This window comes from Rhodotorula toruloides (assembly GCF_000320785.1).
Source record: "Rhodotorula toruloides NP11 unplaced genomic scaffold Scaffold10, whole genome shotgun sequence".
Lineage (NCBI taxonomy): Eukaryota > Fungi > Basidiomycota > Microbotryomycetes > Sporidiobolales > Sporidiobolaceae > Rhodotorula > Rhodotorula toruloides.
The window spans coordinates 16270-36754 of record NW_015622970.1 but is presented as its reverse complement, the minus strand read 5'-3'; the positions used below and the strand labels follow the sequence as shown (position 1 = coordinate 36754).

The following is a 20485-nucleotide window of genomic DNA, read 5'->3' as shown; positions in this document are numbered from 1 at the left end:
GTTCCTCGTCGTCCTCATCTCGACTTTCGCTTACAGGGCTATTGGAGGGCTTGCTAGGGCTCACTAGACTCACACAGGAACCATGTCGTCGCAGAACATGAAGGACAACCACAACAACGCACCCCGTCCGTCCCCTCGCTCACCCCTCCACCTCATCTCTCCACGGTACTGACCCTCATCGCACGCCGCAGCCGAGTTGAAGCGCGTCGTCGACTTCCTCCGCAACAAGTCGGGCATCAAAGTCCGCACGGGCGCATTGGGCGGAAAGCGCGTCGACTACTTCAAGGGTGCGCACTCTCGCTCCTCATCTACGTGCGAGACTCACGCTCACAGTCGACTCGCGCAGGCAAATCCGCCATCAAAGCACTCCTCTCCCCTCAATACGCCAAGCTCGCCTCGGTCCCAAAAGTCGACTCGACGGAATCCGCAACCGCGCTCCTGCACTCTCTCATCCCACACACCTTCTTCCTCCGCATCGCGCGCGGTCCCTCAATCTCGTCAGGCGTCAAGGCAGTCCAAATAGTCCCCCAACAGCTCTTCGCGCCCGAAGATTACTACGTCTGGCTCGTCGACCCCAACCCCGTCCGCCAGCTCCTCCTCGCAGTGGGAATGGTCGCCGTCGTCCTCGCGGGCGTCATGTTCCCCCTCTGGCCCGTCAAGATGCGCATCGGGGTGTGGTACCTCTCCGTCGCTGTCCTCGGACTCATCGCGGCCTTCTTTGGTCTCGCCATCGTCCGACTCGTCGTGTGGCTCGTCACAAAGGTCGTCGCCCGACCCGGGATCTGGATCTTCCCCAACTTGTTCGCAGACGTCGGATTCGTGCGTCCCCCGCCTGTTCTCCCTCTCTCGCAATCTCGGACGACTCGCTGACGCTCCCTCTCGGGCGCAGGTCGACTCCTTCATCCCCGCCTGGAGCTGGGACGTCCCCCCGCCCAAAAAGTCTCGCTCCAAGAAATCCTCCTCCTCACCTACTTCGCCCGAAAAAGGTCACAAGAAGAAACGTCGCGTGAAGGGGCTGAACGCGGACGCCGAGGAGTTGGTCGAGGAGTCGACGGAGGGTGCGGCGCCTGAGGAGGGGGGAGCGAGGATCGAGGAGATCCTGGATGAGGAGGAGGAGTAGCACTCGAGAGTGTTAGGAGGGGGTCCGCTTAGCTTTGGTGTTTGGCTCTCGCATCTCGCATACTTTCCCTTTCGTCCCGCATCGGTGGCTCTGCGCCTCGCTTCTCCGAGCTTGCACGTCGCCTCGAGGGTGTTGAGCAGCAATCGCAACGTTCGCAGCAGCTGCCATGGTCGCGGACGTTCGTACGAGGAGAGTTGCTTCCTCTTCCTCCGCGCTTCACACCACCTGACTCAGCTGAAGGCGCTGCCCGTCACCGAACGTAGTCACCCGCTGCTCCGTCTCGCAATCGTGCTCGCCGCCCGCCTCTTCGTCGTCGCCGGACAACACCCCTCCGCCCCCTCTTGGACCCCGCACGCTCGCTTTTCCTCCTCGGTGCCCAGCTTGTTCGATCGCTGCCAAGAGGTTCGGCGCAGCACGGACTCCATCGCCGAACGAGCCCGCTATCTGATGGCGCCGCATCTCTCGCTTCCTCCTCGTCCTCCTCTCGCGGATGTTGCGCTTAACCCGCTAGACAAGGCTCGGTTTAGGCTAGATCGGACTGCTTCTCTGCGCTTACGAGACTCGCCATGTCGCCTCCATCCGCTCAACCAGCCAAGGAGCTCACCTCGACTCTTCCCTCGCTTCCTCCGACGACCCCATCTCCTGCCCCGACTCCATCTTCCTCTGAGCTCTTCGACAAAGACGAGAAGAAGCTCGACGACTCGCCTGAAACGTCTCTCGCACCGGGCGAATACAACCCAGCTGTGACGGGCCATCCATGGCGGATCAAAGGACCAACTTTGTTGCTCGTCTTGTTCCTCACCCGTGAGTCCGCCTTCAGTTCGTGAGAGTGCGTGAGCTGATAGAGTTGAGGAGTACAGTCGGGTCAAACTTTGCAAGCTCGTCGATTAGTCCGCTCAAGTCAACTCTGAAGAGGGAGCTCGGGGTCGACAACGCCCAGTATGCCAACGTGCGTCGCATCGTGCGTCTTGCCAAGCTCGTGCTGACGCTTGTGAGCAACAGCTCGACACGGCCGACTCGCTCATCAACACGGTCTTGCCCATCTTGAGCGGTATAGCCATCGACTACTTCGGAGTGCGCCTCCTTCTTTTGCTCTTTCGACGGATTTTCCCTGACGTGCTCTTGCAGCCCATCGCCGGCGCACTCTACTCCTCAATCGTCATCCTCCTCGGCACGATCCTCGCCGGCGTCGCCGCAAGCACCCGCTCCTACCCTCTCTTCCTCGTCGCAAACATCATCACCGGTCTCGGTTCCTCAACCATCGAGACCTCTCAGAGCAAATTGTACTCGTTCTATTGCCTCGGCGGGGGCATCATGGGGTTTGTGTATGGGCTTGATATCGGGATTGGGAGGGTGTATAACTTGGCGGGCAAGTTGAGCGCTGTGCCCATCATGGAGGGCACCGGCTCCTACGCCTGGACATTTTGGGTGCGCTCAGTCTGGCTACATTTCACCCGACTGCGCTGACGAGGCGAGCGGATGGGACGGACAGGTCTCCGCCATCCTCTGCGCCTTCACCTTCCTCCTCACCGTCTCTCTCGCTCTCTACGAACGCACCTTCCCCGCCTGCGCACGCGTACCAACAGGCCGCCAAGCCGCCGTCTTCGCCGCTAAACAACTCGCACCTGGACAGGCGCCGGCTTCGTTCGGCAGACGGTGGAAGGAGGAGAGGAAGTATTTCGTCATGTCGCTCATGGCGCTGCCCGCGTGTTTCTGGATCATGGACGTCTCGCAGCTCCTCCAGGGTACGTCGCGGGCTTCCCTCTCTTCTTTTGAGCGGGAGAAGGCGGCTGACCAGAAGCTTCGACAGCCGGAGCGGTCAACGCCTATACGTCCAACTTGGCCGACGCGATCTCGACTACTCGGAACAAGTCGAAGGCTGCAGCAGGATACACTTCCGCCATTGGCCAGAGTGAGCCCCGTCGTCTGCATTGCACGCCTTCGCAAACTCACACTTCCGCCACACAGTCATTCCCATCGTCCTCACCCCCTGCCTCGGCATGATCTTTGACCGTTTCGGCCGCCGCATGCACTGGGTGACCTGGACCGCCTCACTCTACGTCCTCGTCTTCGCCCTCCTCGCCTACACCACCGTCCAGCCGCTCGTCCCGTCGATCCTCGGCTCGCTTGCGCTCGCGACGAATGTCTTGCCGTGGATTGCGTCGATTCCGTTGCTGGTGCCGGATCAGGCGAGGTTGGGGACCGCGTTTGGGGTGTACAAGAGCGTGCGTCTCGCCGTGTCCCGCTCCTCCCAAGCCTTGCAGCTGACCTCTCCCTGTCGCACACACAGCTCAATAGCTGCGGCTCAGTCATTGTCACCGTCGCAGCTGGCGCAATCCAAGACCGTACCAAGCCCGGGCGAACCGAATACAACACCGTTTTCGCCTTCCTGATCGCCATCAAAGCCTTCGACGTCCTCCTCGGTTTGTCCTACAACCTCTTCGACAAGCGCTACCTCCATGGTGTCCTCAGATCGAATGACAAGCAGCTGAGGAGGTTGGAGGAGGAGATGAGTGAGGAGGAGAGGTTGAGCGGCCTGCGCAAGCCGATCAAGGCGGTGACGGTTGCGGCGCTGGGTGTGGTCGGTGCGATGATCGTCACGGCGTGGGTGTTGTATCTCGTGTATGCCGTCTGAGGGGCAGGGAAATCGAGGATGTTCTGCTTGGCCTTCCTAAAGTCGCGAGAGTTGCACGGGAGTGACTCGCTTGGACTCGCTTGATGCGCAGGCTGACTCTACGTAGCGCTCAGCAACCCTTCGCTGGCGCAGGAGGATGGTGAGACGCTCAAGCCCTTTGTTCGGCCCGCACTCGAACCTCCTCCTCGCTTGACGAGCCGCTTTTCGCTGCATCCCTTCCTCTTTGCTCGAACACTTCATTGGAGGATGTTACGCTCGACGTTCGCTCCCACTCGTGTCGCCCGCCTCGCTTCTGCCGCATTGCGGACCCGCACCTCCCTCTGTCCTCCCGTGCGGCACCTGCCCCTCCGCGTGGCCGCCCAGCGCCTCGTCGTTGCGCACCCACTCAGCACCACGGCCATCCTCGCTGCCGAAGACCCCAAGTCGACGGAAGAGAAGCGCCATCCTCGTGATCCCGCTGTCCTGCCCTGGCACGAACCGCCTACGAGCGACAGACTTGCTCCCAACACCCAAGTCAAGTTCCACCCCCTGTTCTACTCGACCTACTTCACGCACATTACGGCGGACGAGGCGCCGCAAGGGTTCGGTCGCGGGGGGGAGGAGGACGAAGGAGAAGAAGGAGAAGAGCAGTTTGACGAACCGGACCACGGTAACGCGTGGGACTTTGACGACTTGGACGACTTTGCGACCGAGCCGGCCTCGCGCAAGGTCAGGGTCGAGCTCGTGTCGGAAGTCTTGCCGCTCATCGAGAACCCGGACGGCGTGACGGTTCGCCAGGTCTTCGAGGCCATCGTCAAGCACTGGGACACAGAGATTCCGCTCAGCAAGTACCAAGAGCGGTATCTGCGGAAGAAATTCGACATTCCGGCCGAGGAGGAACTCGTTTTGACCAAGCGGGACGACTTGGACTTCCTCCGGCACGTCAAGTACAGCGACGAGTACCTCGACGGAAGAACCCAGTTCTGGGCGTCGGTGGACGACGATTGCGTGCCCCGCTTCTCGCTATACAACTACGGCATCGCGGCTGGAACCCACCCGGACAATTTCCCGCAGCCCGTCGGAGACGGTCCAGTGTCAGTTGCTTCCAGGGCGATTCGTCGTAGTCCGTCCGCTGACTGTGTCGCCGAGTGCTCAGCTCTCGCTTGCTCGTCGAGATCCCGCCGGAAGACGAGTCGTAGCCCACTCCTCTCTCCCTCAATCCCTCGCAAAGTCGTTCTCCGCTGTACCGCCTTTCGTCCTTCCCTTTCCACGGTCGACTCCGTACTGCACTCCTGCTAAATTTCGCAATCGTTCCCTCGCGTCTCGTAGGACTGGCCCAGCGCGAGAAGTCGTGTAACGATGCGTTGCGAATCTCCAAGCGCTCCTCCCGCCTTCTCCCATCCTCCCGCTCATCCCTCCAACTCTACCCAGCATCCTCACCCTCCGCCTCATCAGCCTCATCACCAGGCAAAGGTTTCGGCGGCCACTCTACTCCGGGAACGCTCCCTCCCGCCTCGAGAATCGCGCGCTCTTCGAGCGTCAGGAAGCGGCCGCCTGGACCGCGTGGCCGGCGCATGGCGTGCTTGTGGCGGGATTCGTGGAGGTAGGGCTGCGGAGCGGGGAGAGAAGGACGGGGTGGCGGAGTTGAGAAGAATGCGAAGGGTGGCGGGGTCGAGGAATGGCAGATTGAACAGGCGGAGGAGATGCGAGGGAAGCATCTAGTCAGTCTGTTGTCTCGAAACAAAGGAGAACGACCGGAATGCACCTTTCTCTCCCTGCTCAGCCTGCCCATCTCCTCCAAACGAGCCCTCGCCATCCTCCGCTTCAAGATACGATGATACTGCTTCGCGTTGACGTACAGCGGTTCGGCCTCGTCCTGCGCCGCCGCTTCTTCCAGCACCGCACCTGCACCTGCGCCGGCGCCGTTCGAGCCGGAGGCCGAAGCGTGAGAGGAGGAGGGATCATAGGGCGTCGCAGACGTCGAGGCGTCGTATGAGCCGGCAGTCGCAGCGTCGTACTCGTACCCCTGCACGCCTGGATCGCCGCCGTTCCGTCCATGGCCATTCGCCGCCGCCGAACCCTTCGCACTCGCCCTTCTCGCCCTCTTCGCAGGCGCCTTTCCCTTCCCCTTCGCGCTCCGCTTCGTCCCGCCGCCACCGCCGCCGCCATTCGACTCCCCTTGAGGCTCGTACTCCCCATCCGCCTCGTCGTCGAGGTACGCTCCTCCGTCTTCTTCCTCGTCGTCCTCTACCTCCTCGCCGTTCGCTCCCTCTCCCTCTCCGTTCTGCGCGCCGTGCAATCCATTTCCGTAGTCTCCGTTCTGTCCTTCATGCGAGATCGAAGTCTCCTGCGCCTGCCCAAGCGGATGAGCCCGCGGAGTCCTCGCAGCGAACCAACCCCGTCCCACCTCCTCCTCCTCCTCCTCCTCCTGCGCGCCACTCACGCCCGCCGCATACTCCCCAAACGCATTCTCGCCCGCACTCGCACTCGTCCCCACCCCCAACTCATGCTGATGGAACGCCATCCGATGCGGGTCTGCTTCGGGTGTGTGATCCGGAAGCGAGAGCGAGTGGTTGGGGGTGAAGAAGGTCGAGTCGTGTGAGGGGTTCGGAGGGTCCATTTGTGTGCTCGAGGGGTGGGATGAGCAGTGTGGGCGTGAGGGAGTGGGGGTCTGGGCGATGAGAGTAGGGAGGAGGTGGAGAGCGGTGGGAAGTGGGTGGGTGGCAGTAGCTGGCTGTCCGAGCAGTTCTAGCCTGCTCTAGCAGTAGTTGAAAGCCGGTGAGCGTGTGTGAGAGTGAGGACAAGCGAGTTGGCGATGTCGGCGAACGCGGGCGGAACAACTTGGCCTCTCCCATCTCTCGAGTGAAGCGCGATGCAGACGAATGCGAGTGTTACAACAACGCTTGAATGAGTCGGATACGGACGAGGGAAAAACAGCCAAAGACAAGGGGAAACCTTTCGCACCCCTCCTCGCTCAGAAGAACCCCTCCCCAGCACCCGCAAACTGGTCCTCCGTCCCCTCCAACGCCCTTGCCCTGACAGCCTCCTGCTGAAACTGCGTCCTGACCCTCCCCAACAAGATCAACAGCGTGTTGATCGCTTCTTGCACGGCGACGAGGGGCGTCCGCGAGCCGTCGGTTTGCACTTTGAGGACTACGCGAGGCTCGAGAGGGTGTGGGACTTTGTAGCCGGCGAATTGGACGTAGGGGAAGAGGAGGAGTTGGCTGTTGGACGGGTGGCGGAGGGTGTTTTCGGCGCGAAGGAAAGGAGGTTCGAGGATAGTACGGGCCGATTCGAGTTGGCAATGAGGTGCGGACGAGAAGAGAGAGAGAAAGAGGTGGACGACGTCAGTACAACTCAGCAAGTCACTGCTGAGCGAGAGATGGAAACGCACGACCGCAGCATGTTGGCGAGTGTGTGATCCTCCTTGTTGATTGTCAGCGTCGCCGCATTCGGTATCTTGGTGTCCTCCACTACCTCGACCCTGAGAGGCGGAGTACGGGAGAAGCAGAGACCGAGGGGGAGAGCGAGGCGAGAGAGGGCAAGAGAAGGGGAAGCAAGTTCAGCGGTCGTTCTTCGAGACGCGATCGAAAAGAAACGGCGCAGCTGGATTGCAGGAGTCAAGAGATCGAGTACGGACGAAGAGGAAAAGCTCACTTTGCCTCCCCGTCGTTCAGAACAAACATCTCATACCGCGAAGGCGCGTTCATCCTGCCTCAATCCGTCGCGGGCGGGTCCGGTTCAACTGCTGACTCTGCTTCGTGCGATGCAAAAGACGGGTTAGCGCAACGTCCATGCACGCTCGGAGTTGCTCGAGGCGAGTCGAATCGAGGAGGGGGGTTCAGCTAATAGCACATGTTTTTCTCGTCACCCTCGCGGCGCACAAGCTCCCGGAGGAGCCCGGCCGGGTAGTCGGGGGATTGACAGATTGATTGATTGATATACAGTGGGTTTCATCGTGACCTCCTAAAGTCGTGTCGTGGGTGAGGAGGAGGAGATGGAGGACGAGGTGCGCACCTGGGAGGAAGGGCGCAAGGCCGGAACAAAAGCTTAGGCGGGTGTGCGAGTGCACGCGTGTCTTTGCGTGCTACCAGCGAGGCGGGTGAGGTGTGCGAGGGTATCGAGGTGGGAGGTCGAGCGAGGGGGAGCAGTCGACGAGACGAGCGCGCGAGGGGTGCGGCGCGGGTGTAAATCCAGATGAGGTTGCTGGTGTCGGGATTGAGCAGCACAGCGAGTCTAGCAGGGTGAGAGTGAGAGAGAGAGGGGAGTTGGTTGTAATGGTTGAAGAATACAAACTCGGTTGTAATGAGCTGAATACAAACTCGCGGGCTGAGCCTGGGTCGACTCGCGCGCTCGCCTCGTTGCTCGCTGGACTCGCCGGTCACCTTGCTTGCTCCCAACCAGTGAGCTACACAGTCACTCACAGGGCTGCTGCTGCACCACACGGCCCACACACACGCCCCAGTCCAACGCCCAGCCCGCGACGTCGCCTCGCGCACCCCCTCGTCTAAAAAGACGAACACCACTTCGCACTCGCCCACAACGCCTCGCGCAGACCAGCCAGTACATCCAGACGCCCCACCATACTTTTCACGACGTCTGCCGACCCGCGCGGACCCCGCCCGACCGCCCCGTCTCCAGCAGCAGCAGCCCCTCCTGGACCTCCTCGACTTCGCCGTCTCCCGCGCTAACCCACCTTGTTCCTCCCGTTCTAAACAGTGCCCACCCGCCTGTCCAAGACCCGCAAGCATCGCGGACACGTTTCCGCCGGCCACGGACGTGTTGGAAAGCACCGCAAGCACCCGGGAGGTCGTGGTTTGGTACGTCGCGAGTCTTGCTGGTGGCATCGCGTCGCGCGCCTCGCTTGCGGCTCGGGAGGGTCAAGGAGAATCAGGTGGACTGGCGGGAGGCGGAGCGAGCGACGGGCGAGGTGTTGAGCGCGAGAGCGAGGCGGTGGTAGCAGGGGAATCGCTCTCGAGACGGCGTCACTGACCCAGTGCTCTCGCTCGCTGCGCAAAACAGGCCGGTGGACAGCACCACCACCGCACCAACTTTGACAAGTACCACCCTGGCTACTTTGGAAAGGTCGGCATGCGCCACTTCCACCTCAACAAGGCGGCTCTCTGGCGCCCCGTCATCAACGTCGACAAGCTCGTCACCCTGATCCCCCAGGAGCAGCGTGAGGGCCTCAACGCTGAGTCGACCACCGTCCCCGTCGTCGACACCCTCGCCGCCGTGCGTCTCTCGTCTCTCTCATCCTCTCCTCTCCTCTCTTACTCGCCTCGCTGACACTCATTCTCGCTTGAACAGGGCTACGGCAAGGTCCTCGCCAAGGGCCGCCTCCCCTCGTTCCCCGTCATCGTCAAGGCCCGCTACGTCTCTCGCCGCGCAGAGGAGAAGATCAAGGCCAACGGTGGTGTCGTCTCGATCGTTGCATGAACGTAGGGGCGGATGGAACTGCGGGAGTTGTTTTCTGATCCGATGCGTGTGGCTGCTTGAACGCGAGGAGATGGGTCTGCCTTCTGCTCCCTGTGGGCAAAGAGGTTGCGGTGATGAGACGGGGAAGTGTGGAGGGTGGGATGGACGGCTTGGACCTGCCTCGGTGTTGGAGGTCGCTCTCGCTGCTGTGCAGGGCGGGAGGCGCTTTGAGGAGTGTCTTCGGGTTGCAGCGCCAGGAGGTCACGCTTCGTCTTTCCGCTTATCCTTCGTCGCTATGGTGCTCGTTCGCTTCCCTGCTCGACTGAGTCTCGTCCTTCGACGGGTTTCGTCTTACTGCGATTCGTCACGCAGGAGTCAGATTGACGGAGCGGTGACGGAAGGGGTGGACCTGGCGCCCTGAACATCTCGCTGCCGGTGCGTTCTCTCCCGTCCCCACTTGACGGTCTCCTCGTGGCTTCGGACATCCCTCTCGACTATTCGCCCGTATCGTCAAGCCCCTCGTTCGCAGCCGCTCGAGCGAGGAGGACGTTTCAACTCGCTCGCTCGTGTTCCGCCCAGCCGCAACGCCTCGAGCAGACCAGCCAGTACTGCCAGACCACCCCTTCACACTCTCTACGACCCATGCCAATTCGCGTGAACCCCGTCCGACCGCTCCGTCTCCAGCAGCAGCAGCCCACCTCCTGACCTCCTCGACTTCGCCGTCTTCCGCGCTAATCACCTTGTTCCTCCCGCTCTAAACAGTGCCCACCCGCCTGTCCAAGACCCGCAAGCATCGCGGACACGTTTCCGCCGGCCACGGACGTGTTGGAAAGCACCGCAAGCACCCGGGAGGTCGTGGTTTGGTACATCGCGAGTCTCGCTGGTGGCATCGCGTTGCGCGCCTCGCTTGCGGTGGTGCAAGGACGAGGAGGAGCTGAAGCACCTTGCGGTGTAGGGGCAGAGACTAGACGAGGAGCTGGATGCTTGAAACGAGCAAGCCAGCTTCGACCTTCGCATCCTGGCGCGGAGCCTTCGTAGTTTCTCAAGCGTGTCCGAATACTGCGATATTGCATGCGGCGAGCCACGGGCACATAGAGGATGTCACGCATGAGGTATAGCAGTCAAACAGCAAGTCTACAGGAGGTCCGCTGTCTCCTCCATCTTTCCTCCGTGTATCCGGAGCTACGCCCTCTGCTCCACGTATCCTGTCATCCAACGCGCTCATCGCATTGTCTGTCCGTGTCGAGCCAGCCGAGTCGAGTCGAGTCGGTCGAAAGTTGCGGGTCGGCGGATTGCGAGACGCAGTTGGGTCGTCCAGGACGTTGAGCCGTTCGTTGTGTGTACCGGTGATTAATTATTCAGGCTAGAAGAGCACTAGGCGAGTGCTCATCGGACGAAATAAGCCTGCGCGTGCGGCGCAAGTCAGCCTCTGTGCTTCCGAGGAAGTATATGCGGAGGAGGAGGCGCAACGCACCTGGACGCTCGGGTCGCCATGCTTGGCGTTCAGTGCCATGATCTCGGCGAAGGCGTCGCGCTTCGATGCGGTCGCGGGCGAGGAGGAGGAGGAGGAGCGAGTGGGCGAAGGCGAGGCGGACTTGGGCGCTTTCGGCGCCTTGGGTCTCGGGCTAGTCTTGAGGTGATAGGCCTGCCCACTCAGGCAACGTCAGCTGAGCAATTCAACTAGCGAAGAAGAGGAGGAGGAGGAGGAAGAGACGCACCTGGACCGACGGATCACCGTGCGAAGCGTTCAAAGCCATGATCTCGCGGAAGGTCTCCTCCGGTGTCTTGGGCGGCGAAGCGGGGCGGGGTGCCTTCGGCGACGGAGAGCGGCGGAGGAGCTTGGAGAGGAGGGAGGGGCTCTGCGCGAAGGACTGGGGTGAGCGAGGAAGGTGAGGGAGAAAAGGAAAAAGATCGCACCTTGGGAGACGAGCCGGAACCTGTGAGAGGTGCGGTCGAGGAGAACGAGTACGTCGAAGCAGCGTCGCTGGACATGGTGGTCTTCTGGAAGTGGTTGAGCGTGGTGGAGAGCTTCGAAGCGAGCAGGATGGGCAGGCGGAGAGAAGTGGTGAGAACGAGAGCAAGAAGCAACGGCGTCGCAAGCAGGACATCTCCTTCGCAGGCGACTCGTCAGCGCTTCGTCAGCGGGCGAGTCACGGGCGTCGCAAGCGGACTCGACGAGATCGTGATACTGACTCGAGGAGAGCGAGGGAGCAATCGAAGAGGCTGGCGACGCAGACGGGTGCTCCGGATCGAAGCACATGGCGAGAGCGAATCTGGTGAGCTAGCGGGCGAGCAGAGGCTGAGGAGGACGGAGCGAGAGGACGAAACGAACTGAGCAAAGTGCTTCCCCCTCTCGACGACGTTCCTCACTCTTGCAGAAGCCGCAAAGGTAACGACGATCTAGTATATAGATGATGCGCTCTAACGAGTAAGTTAGACTAGGGGAGGGAGACTACTGCGAGGATGCTATGAACAGCGGAGGAGGGGAAGGTTGCGAGCAGTCTACGACGAGAGCCGTCGCAGAACGGCATCGCCTAGTGCACCGCCGGCTTACGACCGTGCTTGCCGAGCTTGGCGGGGTTCTCGGATCCGACGACCGTGCCGTCGTGGCTCGAGCCATCGTCCGCGAGCTCGCGGTGGACTGGCTTCTCGCCGCCGGTCTTGCGTTCCGCTTGCAGGCCCTGGATGTAGTCGTGGCGGGACTCCGCGCCCTGTGATTGAGCGAGAGGATGCGGTGAGCGGAGAACGAGAAGTGGGCCTGGGGAGGAGGAGGAGAACGTCGACTTACGGGCGGCACCCACTTGTGGCTGTTCCAGGGCTTGATGTTCGGGTCATTGTACATGCGGTCGACCTGGACGAGGGTAGGGAGAGGTCAGCCAGGGGAGCGCGCGTGGCTTGTAAAGCTGAACGTACGCTCTCAAGGGAGAGACCGGCCGATTCGTAGAGGAAGAAGTAGGCGAAGAGGGCGTTGAAAAGGTTGCAGCCCGCGAAGACGACTGTGAAGTCAAGAGCGCCAAGAGCAAGGTCAGCGGCGTGGAAACCAAGAATGGGGCGCAAACAGAGGAAAAGAGGGTGGGGAAGCGAAACGGAAGGAACGCACAGCCGTAGGAGAAGCCGATGGAGCCCGTGATGAAGGGAGTGAAGAAGGCGATGAGGCTGCGAGAGAGACAAAGTGTCGTCAGCCCTGCACGAAGCGGTGTGAAGTTGCGAAGGCTCCGATGCGCGACGGCCTCAAGCGAGGGACAATCCCGGCCTGGAGAGAGTGCGTTCGCGCACTGTCGCAGAAAGGCGCTACTCACAAGTTCCACTGCGTTGGCGAGCCCGGAAGAGAACGAGGGAGAAGGATGACAAGGCGCGGAGGAGAAGGGGGTGGTCAGCGAAAGTTCCGCTGCCCGCAAAGTTCAGGCAGAGGAGCGCGAGACGCACGATCCAGTTGCTCGAGGTCGCGAGAGCACCCTGTGAGCGGAAGTGTGTCAGCGATTTTGTCTCCTCCGCAAGGTCGCGAGGATCGGAGTCGGTATGAAGGTAATCCATTCCGAGTCCCCCAGGACGCCCCGAACGAGCAATAGACTCCTCACCGTCTTCGCCCTTGCGTCGTTTCTCGGGGTTTCACCCACGAGGGTCCAAATACCCGGCGCCCACCTTTGAGGAGGAAAAAGGGCGGAAAACGAGGAGTTTTCGTCAGCTTTCGAGCCTCCCGGCAGCGTGAGCGAGCTCAAAACGCACGTGGAAGCATAGCCGAGGATGAAGAGGCATGAAGAGACGATGAGGACTGTGTAGGGATTCGTCAGACTGGGGCCGGGAGGGACAAAAGGGAGAGAAAGCCGCACGAGTGCCGATGCTCTTGTTCTCTGTCGGGTCCTTCGCGGTTCCTGCCGCGGCGTACACGAAGAGCCAGGCACTTTGCCAGAGACCGCCCTGCACGTGGAAGAGTTGATTAGCGCTCTGTAAGAGGAGAAAAGCGGAAGGAGAAGTCCAGACGGACGATGATGAGCGGCCAGCGACGACCGAAGCGCTCCATAATGTACAGACCGAGGAAAGTGCAGCCAAAATTGACGGCGCCGAGGATGATTTGCGAGACGAACGGGTCGACGTTGCCAACGGACTGGAAGACCGTTGTGCCGTAGTCTGCGCAAGGTTCGAGGTGAGCGATCCGCCTCTCCCAAAGCTCGCATGCGGAGAGTGACGCACAGAAGAAGTAGTTGGCGCCTGTCAACTGCTGTCCGGCTGCGAAGGGTGACAGAAGGTTAAATGAGCACGACTGCTCGAGGCGACATCCGTCAAAGTCGTCGAGTGCGCACCTTGGAGAACCGCAAGCATAACGGTGCGGTACAGCATCTTGTCGCGCGGGCGGAAGCAGTCGATCCAGCGGAACTTATCCATGCGCGCCTCGTGCTCGACTGCCAACTTCATTTCCTCGTACGTCTGTCGAACGCTGTAGTCGTTGTCCTCAACCTTGACTCCACGGATACGGGCGAGCGAGCGCTCGGCGTCGTCGTAGCGGCCTTCGCCGAAGAGCCAGCGGGGAGACTCGGGCGCGAAGAGGATGCCGATCATGAGGAAGAGGGAGAAGAACATGGTCAAGCCGTTCGGGATGCGCCATTCGGCGCCGTTCTGCTCGATGTGACGAGTACCGATCTGGGCAAGGCGAGAGTGAGCAAGCGTACTCAAAGCGGGAGGAAGGAAGCCTTAATGCTCACGGAGATGCAGTCTGCGAAACCGGAGGCGAACGATCATCAGCGTCTCCTCATATTAACAGCACACTCTCGAATCGACGCACATGCGACGAGGATACCAGCGGTGATCATGAGCTGATATGTGCAGACGAGGCTGCGGAATTGCGAAGCGTCAGCGAGGAAGTTCTGGTGCAGAGACCCTCCCATCGACTTCCAGCAAGCAGAACACTCGTCCGCACAATCAGAGCCATCAAGAGAGCAGACGTACGTTCCGCGAATCTCCTTCGGCGCGATCTCGGACTGGTAGAGCGGGACGACGGCTGAGAGAGCGCCGACTCCGAGACCGGCGATGATGCGGCCCTGTCACGCAGGAACGTCAGCTTCGCGCCTTCGGCATCCTTTAGGAGCCGGCGCACGATCATGAATTGGTACTGCGGACGCGGGAGGGTCAGCGAACTCGGCGAAATCGGGAGGAGCGAAATCGAACGCACCCAAGCCGAAACGGAGGAAATCTGGACGACGACGCCGATGATGAGGACGATGTTGTCCACGACAATGGCCTTCTTACGGCCGAGACGGTCGGCAATCCTGGGCGAGACGAGGAGAATCAGTCCGGCGAGCCTTCCCAGGTCCGAGACGACCACCTCGACTCACGCTGCGCCAAAAAGTGCGCCGAAGAGAGTGCCGATAGAGAGGAGGGAGACGATGAGGCCGGAGCGGACGTTGGAGAACTCGCATGTGTCGAGGGCGTTAAGGTCGGGACAGCTTGCGAAGCGACGCTTGAAGTCGTTCTGCGCGATCATTCTTCGTCAGGTTTGTGGGCTGGCAGGCTCAACAGCAAGGAAAGTACCGCACCATCTGCAGAAAGTCGGAGATCTGACCTGTTTGCGTGAAGAAAGCGCCGTCAGTCCTCCTCTCCTCGCCAAAAGTCTCGCTCATCTCGCAGCCGCACCCGTGTCATATCTGCGACGAAGGAGAGTCAGTATCGTCGTTTCTGCTCGACAGAAGACTGCCTACGCACCCGAAGAGGAATCTGCGAGACGAGAGGACGATGCCGAGGGTCAGCTTCTTTCGCTCGCTCGTCGTCCTCGCTCGACTCTGACGTGCGACTCACCCTCCCATCGACGAGAAGACGGCGACGAGTACGGCGAGCGCGCCGATGGGTGCGCCGTTGACATGGAAGACGAGTCCCATCGCTGGCGACGATGAGCTGATGAGTTACGAGGCGGAGAGCGGAGGCGAAGTGAGGAGGACGAGGAGCAGCGAAGCGGGGTCTCGCACGGGGATGAGTGGGAGGAGGACAAGAAGAGCTTTCTGCGCCGAGTGCAGCTCAGCTGCTCCGCACGACACACCCAAGTCCGAACTGGCTGCCATAGTCGTCGCCGAACCTCTTCAGCTGCGTCATGCCCTCGAGGCAAAGTGAGCCCGACCGACGCGGGGCCGTGTGGGACTCTCTCGGACGACAACCCATTTTCGGAGCTGCTCACGCGCGCTCTCCGCATCATCAGTCTCGCGGCGCAGGGACCTCGGTTTCCGTGCGCGAGAAGGAAGGGCGGATGCGCGGCAACTTGCTTTCCGCGTGCTTCCTGGCGCCGAAGCAGTCGATGGGAAAGGCCGTGACTGATACGACTCATAAGCGTTGCTTGCTGACGGAGGAAGAGAGCGGGAGGCGGGAAATGAGGAGGACGAGCAGGGTAAAGCCTTTTTTGCATGCCGAACGTACGACGGCACAGACAAAACAGCGAGAAGCACTGTACCCCTACGAGAAAGACGACGAGAACTGTGCGAGGCGGGAGTGAGCGAGACGTCCCTTGGGAAAAGATGAACGTCGTCCGCACCTCTAGAAAAATGAAGCGGCGCCACCACTACGTGCATTGTCCGTACGTTGCGCCTCCAGCGCTTGTTGTTGTAGGTCGTCTAGGCAGTGGGAAGCGTGTTGTACGACCAGATGCGCTGCGAGAGGGAAAGTCAGCTTTCTCTCCGAGCGAGGGAGCGAAACGCCGCGACTTACACTTGACCAGTCGCCCGAAGCCGTGGCGAAGAGTCCACCGACTGGCGAGATCGCGACCGAGATGACTGGAGGTTGGCAACGATCGAAAGGCGAGCAAGGGCGGGTCAAGGTGCGAGAACGGGCAAACCAAGTTCGTCAGCTAGGACTCGAGCACACGATGCAAGTCTCCGCCGACGCACCCGAGTTCTTGTGGCCCTGCAGCACCCACTGGCTCTTGGCCGTCGCGCTGGACCACATCTGGATCCCGCGGTCCTTGGAGCCAGAGAGGATCCACGCGCTGTCGGGCGAGACGTCGACCGACAAGACGTAGTCCTGACCGAACGAGGCTCGTCAGTCACGAGTTCAGTGAGGGAAGGAAGAGAGGGACGCACCTTGTGACCCTGCAACGTCGTCAACAACGTCGCCTTTCCCCCTTCTCCGACCGGCGCATCCTTCGGCGCCGCCGCGATCGCCGTCTTGAACGCCGCGATATCAAACATCTTGAGCGTCTTGTCCAACGATCCCGAGACGAGGAACTTGCTGTCGGGCGAGAACGCGACCGAGTAGACCGAGTCTTCGTGTCCCTTGAGTTTGTCGAGCAACTGGCCCGTCTCGGCGTCCCAGATGCGCACGACCGTGTCCAACGAGCCGGCGGCGAGGTACTTGCCGTCGGGGGAGAAGGCGACCGACGTGACTCCCGCATCGACTGGCCCGTTCTCCGCAATCGTGATGTCGTGGATCGTGAGCGTGAACGCGCACGAGCCAGTCTCGATGTCCCACATCCGCGCAGTCTTGTCGCCCGAGCCAGAGACGAGGCGTCGACCGTCCGGAGAGAACGCGAGCGAGTAGATCTCGCTCGTGTGGCCCGAGAAGACCTGCGAGATGCGCTTGTGCGCGAGGTTCCAGACCTGCCAACGGTCGAAGCGTGTCAGCGCGAGACTCGGCGAGAGCGAGACCCGGCGAAAGCGAGACCCGGCGAGTCGGAGCGACGCGAACGTGAACGCACCCTCACGATCCTGTCCTCGGACCCAGTCGCCATCAACTTCCCATCCGGGGAGAACGACACGGAGCGGATATAGTTGTCGGCCTTCTGGTTCGCGCTTTCGTCGCACAATTGCCTGCACACTCAGGAATTAGTTGGGGAAAAGGAGGAGGGAGAAGGAGGAGGGAGAACGAACGCGATTCGAGCACCGGTTTTGGTGTCGTACAGCGTGGTGTTGCGGTTCGAGCCCGTGGCGAGGACCTTGCCATCGGGCGAGAAGCGGACGCAGCAGACGACCCTGTCACCCGATCCCCGTGCGAAAACCCCATCAGCCTCATCCTCCGCAAGAAGAGCGCGAGGGCGACTCACGAATCATGCACCAACGTATGCACCAACCCGACATCCAGCGTCCGCTTGACATTCGGGTTAAACATCGTCACCCAATCCGGTCCTTCCTTCTTCAACTCTTTCGGCGCCGTGCCCGGATCGAACGAGGTCACTTCTGCGGGAGGTGCAGAGGTCGCGGGCTTTTCGTCTTTGGAGGCGGCGGCGGGAGGGGCGGGGGAGGGAGCAGCTGCGGAGGCGGAGGGAGGGAGGGGAGAGGGTTGGTGAGTTGAGGAGGGCGCGCCGGGACCGGTTGAAGGAGGTCGTGAGCCGGATTGAGGGGCGGGTCGCGCGGAGGAGGCGCCTGAAATCGCAGCGACAGGCTCTAAGTCAGCTCGTGCTCGCAAGCGAAGAGTCGGCGGCACGCGCTGGACTCACTCTTCCTCCGATCCTCCTCGTCCGTCCTCAGTCTCTTACTCGGGTGCTCCCCCGCCACCTGCGCTCCATTCACCTCTGCTCCTCCCCCTCCTCCAAGAACCGGGAACCCACTGCTTCCCGGCCTCGCTCCTCCCGCCGCCCGCCCAGCACCAGGTTGAGACGAGATCGACGACCTGGACGTATCGAGCTGGTGACGCAAATGCGAGTTCTCCTCCTGCAACCTCGAGTTTTCTTCCTGCAGTCTGCGCGCGCTCCAACCCATCAGCGAGGGAGGAGAGGGGAAGAGGGGTAAGGGAAGGGACGCACACGCGCTTGTCGTCGTGGTATTTGCGCTCGAGGTCGTAGACCATTGCGCGCATCGCGTTCAGCTCGCTCGCGTGCGTGTGGACTGCCGGGCGCAAGTGAGTGTGCGAGTTAGCGAGAGTTCGAGGAGAATCCTCCGATCCGCCCAAAACGCCGTCCCGGCGCTTCGAGCTGACAGAAAGCGTCTCCGCGCACTCACTCATGGCCTCGTACTCCTCCCGCTGGACCCTCAACACGCTCCCCTCACCCGCGACCTGCTCAAACTCGGCCTTGACAAACTCCAACAAGTCGTTCAGCCTCTGCGCCGAGGGGTGAGGAGGGGCGACGACTCCTACTCCTACTCCAGCGGGAGGAGGGGCGCCTGGAGGTGCAGGAGCGGGTGGACCGCCGCCGGGAGGAGGAGGGTGCATGAGGCCGTTCATAGGGTGCCCGGCTTGTGCTGCTGCAGCTGCTGCCGCTGCCGCCGCTGCTGCTGCGATCGCCGCAGGGTGCATCCCCTGCTGTTGTTGCTGTGCGGCAGCAGAGGGCGTCGAGGTCGAGGGAGGAGGAGGGGGCACGCCGGATGCGGAGCCGGGAGGGTTGGTGGAGAGGGGTGCGGCGGCGAGCGAGCGGTGCTCGTACACTCCGCGCGAGGCCATCCCGTCCACTGGGTTCGCTCAAGAGTCGCGCTGAGAGGGAGGGGATGGGAGGTCGCGTGGTCCGCTGTGTTTCGTCGACGAGGAGGGGCGCGTCGGGACGAGTGCGATCGGGGGACTGTGGGTGTCGCTGCTGGTCAGTGTGAGTCGTGGCGAGTCTGGCTGGGCGAGTGAGCGTGCGCCGGCTCGAGTGGATGGGTGCGAGCCGAGTCCCAGTCGGGTGAGAGAGGAGTGCGAGGTCGCGCAGAGTGAGTGGGTGAGTGGGCTTACTCGGGAGGGTAGTCGAGTGTGCTGTGACTGAATAGCCCCGAGTCGTAATCACTCGCAATAGCCAAAGCAATACAACCTGGAAGAGAGCGAGCTGGCGAGGTGGACTTTGGGACGAAGGGAGAGGAGGCTAAACGAGCGCCAGGCACCGTGATCGAGGTGTGTGCCTGAGTAGACTCGTCCTTTGTTCGTCGACGAACGACGACGACGACGACGACGGCTGCTCTCTCTCGCTCGCTGGTTCGTCGTGAGGATGCTGTCGGGGTGGACGACGCTCGCATGCTCGGCGGCAGTCTCGTCCAGCTACGTCGGGTCCATCTACCTCCTCCCCTCCACCCGCACCCGGCACCTCCCAGCTCCCTCTCCAGACACCACACAACCGCAGGACATCGCCACCGCTGCACCCGCCAACCCACCACGAGACCGCAACCATCCCGCCGTCATCAAAGCCCGCTTGCTCGCCGTCACCCTCGCCTCGCTCTCCTCCTGCGCAGCCATACCCTGCCTCCTCGCACACTCGCAGCCGACCCTCTTTCCAACATACTCCTCTGCCATCCCGCGTGCCATCGCTCTACTCGGCCTCGCACTCCCCTCGACGCCCGCCAACCTCGCACGCCTCATCCTCTACCCCTTGGGACTCACAGCGTCCCTCTTCCTCGGCAGCTTGTATGTCGCCTACTTGGAGGGCGAGTTGCCCGGCCAGCGAGGGGCGAGGACCTGGGCAGACTGGAAGCGCAAGTTTGACGGATGGAAGGGCGCGAGAAATTATATCGTCGTGCGTCTGGCGCTCGCTTCTTTCCTTTTGGAGGCGTAACTGATGAGGGAGTGAGTGCTCGACAGGCCCCGCTCACGGAGGAACTGACCTTCCGAAGCTGCATCCTCGCCATCTCGTCCCTCGAAGGCTGGTCCGTCTCGAGGATGATCTTCCTCTCGCCCCTGTGGTTCGGCCTCGGTGCGTGCCTTCTGACTCTAGTAACCCTTTTAGTTGCTCTGACGGGAAGCGACGCCCGCAGCCCATGTACACCACGCGAGGGAGACGTACATCGCTCACGGGCGGACTTCTCGCGCTCTGCTCGTCGCAATAGCGCAGTCTCGTGCGTACTCCCCCGCCTCTCGCTCTGCCCACTCGAACTGACGGGAGAAAGCGGCTTCGCGCAGTATTCCAGCTCGCGTACACCACCTTGTTCGGGTGGTACGCCTCGTTCCTCTTCCTCCGAACCGGTCCGTCTCCTTCCCCTCCTTTCCCTCCCTCTCCAAAGCTGACGAGGAATGTGAGAATAGGCTCGATCATCCCGCCCTTCCTTGCGCACGCGTTTTGTAACGCGATGGGCGTGCCGCCGGTTGGGTGGGCGCTCAAGGTTTGGCCGGAGAAGAAGGCGGGTGAGTCGTGCGGCGTCTCTTTCGCTGTGTGTGTGTGAGAGAGAGAGGTGGAGGGCGGAGGAGCGGAGCCGAGGTGGATGTGGATGCTGACGCCTTCCTCCCTCCCTATCGCCCTTTTCTTCTTTCCGTCTTTCGCCTCTCCTCCGCCCCCTTCCACTCCCGTTCCCCACACCCTCTCCCTCTCTCACAAACCGCACTCGCCCTCCCCAATCCAATCCAAACGGTCGGCTCGGCGACACAGCAATCCTCCTCTCCTACACCCTCGGAATCACACTCTTCATCTACCACTTCAACAGCTGGACCGACCCGGCCCTCTTCCGCGCTGGACTAGGAGTCGA

General features: G+C 61.7%; 10 protein-coding genes across 10 annotated transcripts in view; 5 read left to right on the top strand and 5 right to left on the bottom strand.

Annotated features, from left to right (window-relative positions):
• Positions 1–82: 82 nt before the first annotated feature.
• Positions 83–1120, top strand: RHTO_00637 (translocation protein SEC62; the record flags this gene model as incomplete). Its single annotated transcript, XM_016414321.1, has 4 exons — positions 83–125; positions 192–287; positions 347–819; positions 890–1120. 4 exons carry the CDS (start codon positions 83–85, stop codon positions 1118–1120), a joined length of 843 nt encoding a protein of 280 aa, XP_016273477.1.
• Positions 1121–1686: 566 nt separating this feature from the next.
• RHTO_00636 (MFS transporter) lies at positions 1687–3755 on the top strand (the record flags this gene model as incomplete). Its single annotated transcript, XM_016414320.1, has 8 exons — positions 1687–1924; positions 1981–2069; positions 2123–2194; positions 2249–2548; positions 2613–2865; positions 2931–3032; positions 3089–3345; positions 3411–3755. 8 exons carry the CDS (start codon positions 1687–1689, stop codon positions 3753–3755), a joined length of 1656 nt encoding a protein of 551 aa, XP_016273476.1.
• A 246-nt stretch (positions 3756–4001) lies between these two features.
• Positions 4002–4933, top strand: RHTO_00635 (uncharacterized protein; the record flags this gene model as incomplete). Its single annotated transcript, XM_016414319.1, has 2 exons — positions 4002–4828; positions 4891–4933. 2 exons carry the CDS (start codon positions 4002–4004, stop codon positions 4931–4933), a joined length of 870 nt encoding a protein of 289 aa, XP_016273475.1.
• Positions 4934–5157: 224 nt separating this feature from the next.
• Positions 5158–6354, bottom strand: RHTO_00634 (nuclear transcription factor Y, alpha; the record flags this gene model as incomplete). The annotated part of the gene is made up of 2 exons (XM_016414318.1): positions 5158–5343; positions 5500–6354. The coding sequence occupies 2 exons, from the start codon at positions 6352–6354 to the stop codon at positions 5158–5160; spliced, it is 1041 nt and encodes a 346-aa protein (XP_016273474.1).
• Positions 6355–6708: 354 nt separating this feature from the next.
• On the bottom strand, positions 6709–7444 carry RHTO_00633 (DNA-directed RNA polymerase II subunit RPB11; the record flags this gene model as incomplete). Its single annotated transcript, XM_016414317.1, has 3 exons — positions 6709–6958; positions 7129–7218; positions 7392–7444. 3 exons carry the CDS (start codon positions 7442–7444, stop codon positions 6709–6711), a joined length of 393 nt encoding a protein of 130 aa, XP_016273473.1.
• Positions 7445–8136: 692 nt separating this feature from the next.
• Positions 8137–9173, top strand: RHTO_00632 (large subunit ribosomal protein L27Ae; the record flags this gene model as incomplete). The annotated part of the gene is made up of 4 exons (XM_016414316.1): position 8137; positions 8454–8554; positions 8757–8969; positions 9045–9173. Coding segments are annotated over 4 exons (444 nt in total).
• Positions 9174–10538: 1365 nt separating this feature from the next.
• RHTO_00631 (uncharacterized protein) lies at positions 10539–11144 on the bottom strand (the record flags this gene model as incomplete). Its single annotated transcript, XM_016414315.1, has 4 exons — positions 10539–10556; positions 10627–10797; positions 10871–11011; positions 11070–11144. 4 exons carry the CDS (start codon positions 11142–11144, stop codon positions 10539–10541), a joined length of 405 nt encoding a protein of 134 aa, XP_016273471.1.
• Positions 11145–11686: 542 nt separating this feature from the next.
• Positions 11687–15022, bottom strand: RHTO_00630 (MFS transporter, sugar:H+ symporter; the record flags this gene model as incomplete). The annotated part of the gene is made up of 20 exons (XM_016414314.1): positions 11687–11863; positions 11941–12003; positions 12066–12148; positions 12253–12308; positions 12579–12608; positions 12879–12924; positions 12983–13070; positions 13138–13280; positions 13344–13379; positions 13454–13790; positions 13853–13863; positions 13933–13982; positions 14097–14188; positions 14245–14259; positions 14320–14416; positions 14483–14619; positions 14684–14709; positions 14781–14791; positions 14850–14861; positions 14955–15022. 20 exons carry the CDS (start codon positions 15020–15022, stop codon positions 11687–11689), a joined length of 1578 nt encoding a protein of 525 aa, XP_016273470.1.
• Positions 15023–15745: 723 nt separating this feature from the next.
• On the bottom strand, positions 15746–18503 carry RHTO_00629 (glucose repression regulatory protein TUP1; the record flags this gene model as incomplete). The annotated part of the gene is made up of 10 exons (XM_016414313.1): positions 15746–15781; positions 15840–15904; positions 16019–16151; positions 16211–16726; positions 16825–16936; positions 16997–17098; positions 17170–17488; positions 17563–17804; positions 17869–17950; positions 18065–18503. The coding sequence occupies 10 exons, from the start codon at positions 18501–18503 to the stop codon at positions 15746–15748; spliced, it is 2046 nt and encodes a 681-aa protein (XP_016273469.1).
• A 517-nt stretch (positions 18504–19020) lies between these two features.
• RHTO_00628 (prenyl protein peptidase) overlaps positions 19021–20485 on the top strand; it is a gene marked incomplete at both ends in the record, with an annotated part of 1565 nt that continues 100 nt past the window's right edge. The window contains 6 exons of the mRNA XM_016414312.1: positions 19021–19542; positions 19608–19719; positions 19781–19861; positions 19926–19988; positions 20049–20147; positions 20389–20485. The exon at positions 20389–20485 is cut by the window's right edge and continues 100 nt beyond it. Coding sequence (XP_016273468.1) covers positions 19021–19542; positions 19608–19719; positions 19781–19861; positions 19926–19988; positions 20049–20147; positions 20389–20485 — 974 coding nt within the window. The remainder of the gene's footprint in view (positions 19543–19607; positions 19720–19780; positions 19862–19925; positions 19989–20048; positions 20148–20388) is intronic.